The 11,426-nt window shown below is 43.3% G+C and overlaps 2 protein-coding genes across 2 annotated transcripts; both read left to right on the top strand.

Moving 5' to 3' along the window:
* Positions 1-2,695: 2,695 nt before the first annotated feature.
* LOC142994108 (C2 calcium-dependent domain-containing protein 4C-like) lies at positions 2,696-4,124 on the top strand. Its single transcript, XM_076144779.1, has 2 exons — positions 2,696-3,445; positions 3,579-4,124. Exons 1-2 carry the CDS (start codon positions 2,696-2,698, stop codon positions 4,122-4,124), a joined length of 1,296 nt encoding a protein of 431 aa, XP_076000894.1.
* Positions 4,125-6,291: 2,167 nt separating this feature from the next.
* On the top strand, positions 6,292-10,169 carry fem1a (fem-1 homolog a). Its single transcript, XM_076144918.1, has one exon. It carries the CDS (start codon positions 6,464-6,466, stop codon positions 8,315-8,317), a length of 1,854 nt encoding a protein of 617 aa, XP_076001033.1. The 5' UTR covers positions 6,292-6,463; the 3' UTR covers positions 8,318-10,169.
* Positions 10,170-11,426: the final 1,257 nt, after the last annotated feature.

Genomic DNA, 11,426 nt, shown 5'->3' with positions numbered 1-11,426 from the left:
AGAAAAGCAGTATGTATTGTGATTGGCTTCATTGAAAAATGTATTCATGCACACTATCCTCAGGGTTATATACTCTGGGTATAGCAAAGATTATTACTGATTATACATTGCATATATTATTGATACTGATGTGCAAATTCACAAGCAGGTTTGTCATTGCAAATCTATCACATGAAACATTTGCGGATTGAGAGCAGTACACATATTTTTAGTTTTTTGGGGAAATGCTTTTCTTTGTAAGGAAAATGTAAGTTCTTGCTTCTGTTTCATTTTAACCTGAAAAGTAATGTATTTTTAACCACTATTCTTGTGACTCATAATTGACAAACTATCATAACAAAACACATCTACCTTGTAACTCTGCGGCTGGAGGGAGAGGAATATGCTTATGGACAAGCGCATAAATAAAAAGGCCAGAGCGAAAATTAATGTGAAACAAGGTCTGTCTGACCGTATGCTGTTTGTAAAATTCGCTGGCAGCCTGTTTCCACTTGACACAGATATTTTTTTGCATAAAAGAAATCAACAGTGAGCATATTTTTCATTAACAATCATTAGACTAGATGAGGGTAAAAAAAAAGACTTTCTGTTCACAATGTCACATCATGTTCCACTGCAGCAACAGAGTGAAAGATACACTGGACCCAAAGGGACAAAGAATCAGAATCAGCCAAGTTTGATGTTGGGGAGTGTGGTGACCTGCAATCAGAGAAGTGTGTTTGTCACCGGAAGTTGTGCAATTGGGCACCTACAAGTTTTGCAAGTGTGAGATCAAGTAAGGGTGATTTTTTCAGTGTTCCAAGCTGATATATGAAGAATGAATGTAACTACACCTAAATGAGGAAGCTGGTTCATCAGGTTGTGTGCCAGTATTGATCAGGCATCTTTGCCCGAGTGATCATCAGAGGTACAGGGTTAACAGCTCAGTCATGATGTGTTTGTGGCTGTACAAATGTGAACAGATAATTGCCAATTTAACTCTCACATGGATAAACAAACAGGAAAAATAATTTAAATCTATAATTTGAACTCTTTACATTCAGGCTTTGGTGTTCCTACAACCAGAGTAACTTTAGAGTAATGATTTCGTAACACAATCCTATGGTTTACAGACAGAGGAAGAGTGTGTTCCCTGATTTTAACCCTTCCGATGTTCTTCTAGGTGGGAACTTTGAATTATACATATTGGGAACAACAAGGTTTCTCCAGAGTGCGACCAGTCCTGTGGCCATGCATTTGTAATACCCTGCAGAACATACACTGGTCCAAATCACTCCTACGAGATGGCTGCTTGTATGCCGACAGAACCTCCCCACAGAACTGTGGGTTGAATGCATTCACTGGTGTTCTCAAAACAGGAGCTGGTCCAGATAAGACACAGATATAATCTCTAAATAATGTATCCAACCATTTCACTTTAACTGTAATTTAACAGTTTTGTGTGTGTGTGTGTGTGTGTGTGTGTGTGTGTGTGTGTGTGTGTGTGTGTGTGTGTGTGTGTGTGTGTGTGTGTGTGTGTGTGTGTGTGTGTGTGTGCGCGCACACTGCTGCCATTGCTTAATGAGTTCAGAAAGTGATGCGAGCTCAGCATTTCTCATCTCACATTATTATCACTTTGCCAACGGGAAATCCATAGCATCCAATGCGCCTATATATGTGTATAAGTGTGGGGGAAACTCCTCTATAGCCCAGAATAATGTATGTGACAATCGGTGCATCTCAAGTGGGTGCACAATGAAACAACAGTGACCTTCTCTGTAGAAGTAAATGAGGCGTTAGACAGGAGAGCACCGTGTGAAATCGGAAGCATTAAAGAAAACTAGACTTCTTCCGTATCTACGCAGGAAACAAAGATATTTTTGCCAAATTTTCATGGGAAGGTGTCAGAACCTTCTCATTGGCTCAGAAGTCGCGGACCCCGTCACATAAAGCAGGGGTGCTCGGCTCACTCACTCTCCTCTCCGTCGCACACTTGGACTCTGATCTGACGGTAAGGACCCTTTTACGCACGGAGCGCTTGGATTGGAGAGGCTGCAGGCGAGCGCACGGCGGAGAACAACATTGTCGAAGAAGAGTTTAACCAGTCAACAGGTACATACCGTATACGTATGTGGACTCGATCGCCGCGCACCATCGCTGTCGTTACTGTGTCGTTGTTTGCGGTCGCGTTCGTCGCTCGTTGTTGTTGTTGTCATTTTGTTGCGTAATTGACATCCCATCGTCTTAAAGTTAGACATTTGTACTTTAGAGAAACGTTTACCTTTACGTTTACTTTGACACGGTGGTGCAAGTGCGCTTAGGTGGAGTTTGAGCGATAAATCGGATTGTTTTCTCTCTTTTACGCTTTTTTGTGCATTTTTCATTTAAGTTCCCTTTTGGAGACACGCGAAGACTCGACGACTGTAATATGAACATTGTATATATATCTTATTTGTATTATTTATTTTCCCTTAGGGTTAATTGGTTTGGGATTATATTCATTGGACCGAGGAGTAGTATGTGGATTGTTGTTGATTGTTATGAAATCAGGTCATATTTAATCAATTTAAGCAAAAACGTGGGATTCTTGACATTTTGTTGGCTTTGGATAGATTTGGGAATTACTTGCTATGATGAAATGTCTCCTCTGACTTCGTGTGTGTGAATGGCATTGTGTTTTTACAGGGAAACGGTGAGCTGAGACATTTGAGTGGACATGTGGCTTCTGGAGAAGCTCCGAAGTTCTGTGGACAGCAGTGGCTCACAGTCTCAGACCTCGCAGACAACAGAAGCCATTCCTGTTTCTGTTTATGCCAATGTCCTCACTCCAGACAAAATCCCTGATTTCTTTATCCCTCCAAAACTTATTTGCTGCCCTCCAGAACCTGAGTCTCTTGCCTCAGAACCTCTGCAGTCCACCTTGCGACCATCATCCTCCGATCATGCCATCTGTAGCCAAAGCCCCAGGGCTCGGAGCAGCAAGAACCCCTGCAGTCCACGTCTGTTTTCCCGTCTGTCAGGAGAAACCCGAAATCTCCAGAAGTCAGCCAATCGTCACATCATCCAGATAGAGAGTGCCGATGAGCCGAGCTCCACGTCCTCTTCAGACAGGGCTGAGGGAGATGTCAACACCAATGCAGACCCCCAGTCACAAACTGCAATGTCTTTACCATATGTCCCCAAGGCCCAGACCTCATATGGCTTCTCTACACTGATGGAGTCCCCCCATACTCGACGCAAGGAGAGCCTTTTTCATAGCGACCCCGGCAGTCCTCTTACCTCCCCTAACTCCCAGAGGCGTCAAGGGGGAACTCATCTGGCCCCTTCTGACCCCAACCCCTACCGTTACTTCAGTGGTGGCGAGAGTGACACCTGTTCCTCAGCGGAATCCTCCCCTTTTAACTCCCCTCTCCTGTCCCGCTCTGCTTCTCTCCTCCGCTCCATCACGAAGGAGACACAAGCCAAGGTGAGGTTGTTTCTGCATTGATTGATACTTACAAAGTGATATCAGTGTATTAAATGGATGTTTTTTTCACAAAATATTGACCTTATTCCTCTTTTCTGTATGTGTATACGATGGTTCTATTTTCTCTTTCAAGGTAACTCGTGCCAAGCGCTCTCTGGCACGCCACAGTTCTCTCTCTACTGATGAATGCAGCTCAGCCGACACCAGCCCCAACTTGCAGCGCCGGCACCTGCGTTGCCCTCCTTCACCTGCCTTCCGTGGATCTAAAAGCCGCATGTCTGACCTAGTGCAGCGTGAGCACACTGTCATTCTGCACAAAGGGGGGACTCTGAGGCTGAGCACTCACTACGACGCAGAGGCCTCTCGGCTGCGTGTCCGTGTGTTGGCGGCTGAGGACCTCTTTGACAGGAAGACAGACGTCAAAACCATCAACTGTTGTGTGTCACTGTACCTGAACCCCGGCAAGAAACAGAAACAGAGAAGCACCATCATTAAGAATAGCAAGAATCCAGTATTCAATGAGGACTTCTTTTTTGATGCACTGACCCAGTCACAAGTAAAGAGTCTGGCTATGAAGATAAAGGTAGTGAACAAAGGAACCAGTCTGAAGAGAGACACGCTGTTGGGCGAGAGGGAGGTGCTGCTTAGTGAGCTCCTCACAGGCTCCTCAAAGTCCTGACTTTAATAGAATAAATCCGCATTGCATTTAGACGGTCCTTGCTTTTTTGCATACCTTTTTTCCGCCAGTCTCATAAATAGTGGACATATCAAAGAATGGTAATGACAAGGGAGCTACATGTTGCACACACCAGAGGACACTAATTTCTTCATTTCTAAGCCCATTATCTGAGATTGAACTGAACGAACCCACTACAATTGGCATCCTTACAATGCAATGTGAATTATTGGAGCTGTGGTCCTTGTTTGTGTATTATCTCCTAGTATTGAGGTACATGTGTATTGTCTTCTCTGCTGATCATTGTGCTGTAGCTCAATGTCATAAAAATGGTGATAAGTGATTATCTGGATTAAGTATTAGATGTCATCTTTTGTAACAATGCTGTAATATGTGAGTTTTTGAACATAAGTATTGTGTTTAAATGAAAGATGCCTTGGTGTACCAAAATAAATTTATATTTTGGAAATAACTTTTCATTGTTCATTGAGGTATTTGAAATATGACTGTGGCATTTGAAATTATGAATAAAAATGATTAACACTCAGTGTTCCTTTTTTAAAGTTTATAGCTGTGTCTGTCAGTTTTCCATAACTCCTTGGGATCATAAGCAGGATATAGGATAAGAATAAACCCTCTTCTTTTCTCCCCAAAGCGTTCCGTGTTTCTCATTTTGGGCCCTCAGAAACAAGCATGCAGTAGGTGTCATTTGTGCACTGCACAAAATGTTGTCTCTGTTGAGGGAAAACTCCCTGTTAAACTTAAAAACACTGACATTTGTTTTCTTGTGAGATTTGGATGCTCATTAAGAATGGCAGGAGGTAGAGTCTGGCTTAATTATGATTGTGTGACAAAGGTAGGCAATCATAATAATTTACCCTCCTACTCTTGAACATCTGTCTGCATACTATGAGTCAGGTTTCAAATTAGGTGATGTTATCCAAGTGTGGATGTATGCCTCCTCTACTGGTGAAATAGCAAAATTACACTCCCTAGCCTATAGGCTACATAATGTATAATTTAAAGCTTCAAATGTATTTTGGGGGGCATTCTTTAATGTTCTGTGTGTCTGTCACATCTCTCCTCCTTCCCTTGATCACTGGAGAATGATCTCCATAACTCTGAAGAGAAACAACACTCTCAGCCACATGTAGCTCCATTTTCTGGTAAAGTCACTGTTATTGCGTTTACAATCACAAAAAGCACCCTTATGGGACACAATCATTTTTGAGGATAAAAAACGTCCACTTTCGCAATACTGGAGAGGAAAAGGCTGTAATAAGTGAAAATGTACATATGCATCTTTGTTAAAACATTTCACCTACATCAGGATTGTAGAAAAGTGCACGTTAAATAGCAATAGGATTTAGCAAAACACCTATCTTGTTAAATCTTTAATGGTTATCAATTAAACATTTTAGGATTTCCCCCACAGTTCAGTTAAACACGCTATGTTTTCCTACATAGCATATAAAACTTACATGCATACAATGTTAAACAATCAGGGCAACAGATGAAGTAACGTGTCATAAAAACATCTACCATAACTCTTTCAAACAGTGTGATATAATTATCAACAACAGAATGAATGATTTTGCTGAAAATATGCCCAGTATATATTTTAGGGAACAGAATATGAATAGACAAATGAATGAATGAATTTGTTGGACGAATAGTATACATACATTATATTACAATATAACTGATGTAAATAATACATTGGCGAAATGTATTATTTGTTTAATGGGGTACATTTCCTTGAAAGTGCCTTGTGTTCAGGATCACCGAGTTAAAGTTATTATTATTGAGCCATTATCATAACTTCTACACTAGCTTTATTTGATTTTTTTAATGGTGTATTGAAGCGTGTCCATATCGTAGCGACATCATTCACAAATGTCATTGAAACTACTCAGAAGTTGTATTTGGTTTGTTGCCACAGAAAAGAATCCACACTACTCCACTCGACGGACATCATCTAATTCCACCGCCGGGGTGCGCCCTGTTTGTCCAAGGAAATATAACAAACGAACCCATCAGCTGGCAGGCCAGTCACCATTTGCATTGTGGGAAATACAGTTTCACACAATATGAACGCAACAGTATTCATCTCTCAAAAACTACATCTCCCACGACGCTTTGGTGAAATCGTAAACATAGACCTGTCAAACAACACAAACGCCATCTTGACAGCACCCTCAAAATGGCAGAAAGATGTGAGCTAGAAACTAAGTGTAAACTAAGACTCCTCCTCGCTGTTTTATAAAACTATGTCGCCTGCTTTTTTTCACTAGCTGTGGTTATGGAGTTGGTACCCAGCACAACCGCACAGAGGCTTTGAAATGGATATAACGACGGCAGTTTTCAACGCGGCCAGAGATGGTAAGCTGAAACTTATCCAGAAGTTGCTGAGCAACAAAACTCCCGAGGAGCTAGAAGCTTTAGCTGAGGAGAAAACACAGGGAGGGACGCCGCTGCTCGTTGCCTCTCGATACGGACACTTAGAGGTAGTAGATTACCTCCTGGAACACTGTAAAGCAAATGTTGAACTCGGAGGATCCGTGAACTTTGACGGCGAGACGATCGAAGGGGCTCCGCCGCTGTGGGCGGCTTCGGCTGCCGGTCACCTCCCAGTAGTTAAAACGCTACTGAAACACGGTGCGTCTGTCAACAACGCTACCTTAACCAACTCAACGCCCCTCCGAGCCGCCTGCTTTGATGGACACCTGGAGATCGTCCGGTACCTGGTGGAGCACAGAGCCGATATGGAGGTGGCCAACCGCCACGGCCACACCTGCCTTATGATCTCCTGCTATAAGGGCCACAGAGAGATAGCCAAGTTCCTCCTGGACCGTGGTGCTGATGTCAACCGCAAGAGTGTGAAGGGAAACACCGCCCTTCACGACTGTGCCGAGTCAGGCAGTCTGGACATCATGAAGATGCTGTTGAAGTGTAACGCCCGCATGGAGAGGGATGGATATGGAATGACCCCTCTCCTTGCTGCCAGTGTAACGGGCCACACCAACATCGTGGAGTACCTTGCCCACCAGCCTCGCACCTCTAGAGAGGAACGGGTTGATGCTCTTGAACTTCTTGGGGCTACTTTTGTGGATAAAAAGCGGGATCTCCTGGGGGCCATGAGGTACTGGAGAAGAGCAATGGAGCTGAGACAACCAGGGGAAAAGCTGGGTCCTCTGGCTAAGCCTCCACCTGGCCCCCCTATACCCGCCTATGGTTGTGCCCAGGAGGTGAGCACTGCAGAGGAACTGGAGTCTCTGATCACAGACCCCGACGAAATGAGGATGCAGGCTTTGCTGGTTCGTGAGCGCATCCTGGGGCCGTCCCACCCAGACACCTCTTACTACATCCGCTACCGGGGGGCTGTTTATGCTGACTCTGGCAACTTTGAACGTTGCATCAGCCTGTGGAAGTATGCCTTAGATATGCAACAGAGCAACCTGGACCCCCTCAGTCCCATGACAGCATCCAGTTTTTTGTCCTTTGCAGAGCTATTCTCGTTTGTCCTGCAAGACAGGGCCAAGGGCACCCTGTCAACTCGCATCACCTTCCATGATCTGATGACGGTGCTGGGGAAAAGTGTGAGGGAGGTAGAGAGAGCTGTGGCACAGAGAGACAACCCTCCAGAAGCCCCTCAGTTCACCAAGGCCCTTTCCATCATCCTCCACCTCATCTTTCTGCTGGAGAAACTAGAGTGTAGCCCAGAGCAGGAGCATCAGAAGAAACACATGGTGTATCGTCTGCTGAAGCTGAACCCTCGAGGCCGAAGTGGCTTCACCCCTCTCCACATGGCTGTGGACAAAGAAACTACATCCGTGGGCCGCTACCCTGTGGGTCGCTTCCCCTCTCAGGCTGTCGCATCTCTGCTCCTGGAGTGTGGTGCAGATGTGGATTCGCGTGACTGTGACAACAACACTCCACTGCACATTGCCGCTATCAACGGTGGTCCAGAGATTATGGCATTACTTGTGAAATCTGGGGCTCACTTTGATGCTACAAATGCACAGAGGAAGACAGCCTACGAGCTTTTGGATGAGCAAAGCAGCGGGCATCCGGCTCTCTACCCACTGAACTACGTCACCCTTCAGTGCCTGGCAGCTCGTGCAGTTGAAAGGCACAGACTTCCCTACAGAGGACTCATCTCTGAGGAGATGGAGGCTTTCATTGAGCTGCACTGACCTCCACCTTTGTCTTCGGACTAGACATCCCTGTACTTCACCCCCTGTTGTTCCCATCAATTATCAACTCTACCCGTCCTCCTCCATATCATTTGCCTCACCAACCGCTTCCAGTTGGTTTCTGTTCCCGTTGCAGCTCTTACCTTGCCACCCCGCAGAAAGAACCACCAAGGGCCAGATTTACTAAACGTTAAGCAGCGGCTTTTATAGACCGTAACAAGAAAAGTACCGTTTGTCAATATTTACTAACATTACATGATGCATTGGGTGTTTTTGGTTGTAAAATTTGAGGAAAGTCAATTCATAAAATGTGCATGTTTGTGTTGATGCACATGCCTTTAAGGATGTGCTGATGTGAAGCTGCAAAAAATGGGAGAAGAGAATGAAAATGTGTGCATGTGGCTCGCTACAACTGATTTATCATGGCTGGTCACCGTTGCGGCAAATTAACTTATTGCATCTGTACTCATTTACATAATCATTCTTAGTAAATATGCTGCTAAATTGAAAATACGCGGCGCTGTAGAAATTTGCCGTGTGGACGGTATAGGTCATTTGCGTCATGTTTAGTAAATCTGGCCTTCAAGTCTCCAGACTGAATTCTGAGTCTGAGATCTGGTCGTTTATCACTTTAATCTGATGTTGAGACACTTTGGAAGTAACGGTAGATGTTGATTGGTATTTAAAACTGGACAAACCTCAATTTGATATCATTTTTCCTTTTTTCCCGCTCCCAGTAAAACAGTTACTTTGACAGTGTGACGCTAGTGTGGCTGGACTGTGTGAATGGTTTTAGTATCTAAGACAGGAACCTGCATGAAAATGAAGGGTGAACATGGCAGGTTATTTGGTTGATCTTTTGCTTTGCGGAACCATCTGAGTCTGTTTGAACAAACTTAACTATTCAATTTTATTTGCTTGAAATAGCTCTTTTGAAATTGTTTAAGTTAACCATCTACTCTGCTTCTTCTGAACCAACTGTGCCAAATGTAAACTGTTGGGCTTTGTCCTGTTTCAGATTGTGAGCTGCTGGTAAAATGAAAAGCAACTAACTTATCTTCCCAACCATGAGCCGAAACATTGCCTAACTTTGGGCCATTAAGTTTTCAGTTTGTGAAGATCTGTGGCAGTTGCTTGATATTTATAACTGTGAATGTTTTGACAGCCTGCATTACATAACGAGAAAGAAACTAAGGCTGATTATTGTCCCTCTGACTAACAAGATATTGACCAGACTCTTCAGTCCGCACACACTAAGTTGTAACCTATGCATTGTGAGAGCTCAGTCAGAGGCAAAAATCAGCACAAACGGATGTTACAAAAACACTGGGCTGCTCCGTGGATGATGAATTTGAACCAAATGACTTTGTGAACTAAAACCTTTTGCGTATGTCCCAATAAGTAATGTTGAACAAGAACATGCACGCATCTTTGCATGATCCTCCAAGGTACTGTGACCACCAAGACTCAATTTGCTGTCTAACAAACGTTTCAGAGATTTGCGTCAGCTGTAAATATCCTTAGAAAAAAGCAGAAATCAACAGCCCATTGTGTTAAATTTGGAGCGGATTTCCCCTTTTAACCTCAGATGCAGTTCACACTAATGAAACCAATGGCTATCTGGCAATTCCTGCATCTTACTCTTTTCACTGATGTATCTTTTGTTTATCTTGTTTTATGCCTGTGCAAAGCACCACCAAGTTGAATGCGCCTTGAGAGGTTCTAAATCCTAAATATATTCAGGTTATGGACTCTAATTGCCTTTCTCTTTCTCAGCTGTTTCATTTAACTGACAATAACTTGAGAACAAACGTGTGTTGGCGATACTTGAATAAAATTCAATATCACAACACGCTCATTGTGTTTTAGTTATGGTTAAAAAAAAACATTCCACCTTTGCAAAATGTTTGACGATGCTTAAAGTATCTGAACAACTCTACGCTCTCTGGTTAGTGTGGCTTGGGTTGACATGCTGGGCTGCTATGTGACATCTTTGGCTTACATCTGTGGAATTATGTGCATCCTTATATTTAGATTGCTTGAATGTGTGAGGTAGTGGCACATAAAATCCCTACAAGCCAACCAGTGCAGAAAGAGCCATAAAGTTGATCTATTTTGATAATGAAAGACATTTTTAAAGATTTGTGTAAATATGAACTGTTCTTACTTGAGCTGAGTAACATTTAAATTGGATTTATTCTAAGTATTTGAATCAGTGCCTACTTCATTCATATCTTCATTCCAAACATGGGCTATCCTCTGCTGTCACATTAACTTCAGGGAAATAAAGCATAACAGAAATTTGATCTTTCTGAGTCTGGCACTCTTAAAGTATAAATAGTGCAATTAACGTCACTGCTGCAGGGCAGTGTTGGAGACAGGGACACTTACGCGCACACACACGCTAATTTTAGGGATCTTTTGCCATAGCATCAGCTCTGAAAATGGGACTCCTGTAAAGCTACACTCAGGCAGGTCATGGGGTGGCTGGCTGAGACAGTACACAGACAACAGGTACTGTATTATTCTAAGCAAGCAGAAATGAAATCAGTTTTAAAGAATGATATCATCAGACAGTTACCCTAACCTGACATCTTACGTTTATGCCACTGTTATTTTTAAAACAAGTGTGTCACATCTGTTTTGCAGACGTGTTCTGACCCGTCTGTGGATGCCAAGCGTCTGTGTTCACATGGCATTACAACATAGTTCAACATATTCACATGGGAGACAGGTTCTTTGGTGTCACAGAACAAAGGACAGGCAGTTTGTGCTGGAGCATGTGTGTGAGACAGAGAATTACAACAGGTCTCCAATCGCGAAGAGACACGGAGGCAGAGCACTACTAGGAAGTGCTTAACCTATGAAACTATGTGTAATGATTTCATTGGTAACTTTTAGTATCATGAGATCAAAATTATTTTGGGGGGTGCAACCAACCTCAGACGTTTCAATTCACATTAGAATAATTAACCACTAGGTGTCACTAGTAACAAGGAAAATCCAGCAGAATGTTTGCTGAATGTGGCCTTTGTCTATTATAGGCCAAATCAGTGACTGATTGGTAAACAAAGGTCAGCCCGCCCCCTCACCACAGTTCAGCACTCAT

Source organism: Genypterus blacodes, unplaced genomic scaffold (assembly GCF_046128005.1).
Source record: "Genypterus blacodes isolate CSIRO-AG114 ecotype Tasmania unplaced genomic scaffold, CSIRO-AGI_Gbla_v1 ptg000029l_1, whole genome shotgun sequence".
Lineage (NCBI taxonomy): Eukaryota > Metazoa > Chordata > Actinopteri > Ophidiiformes > Ophidiidae > Genypterus > Genypterus blacodes.
This window is presented reverse-complemented; position numbering and strand designations above follow the sequence as displayed.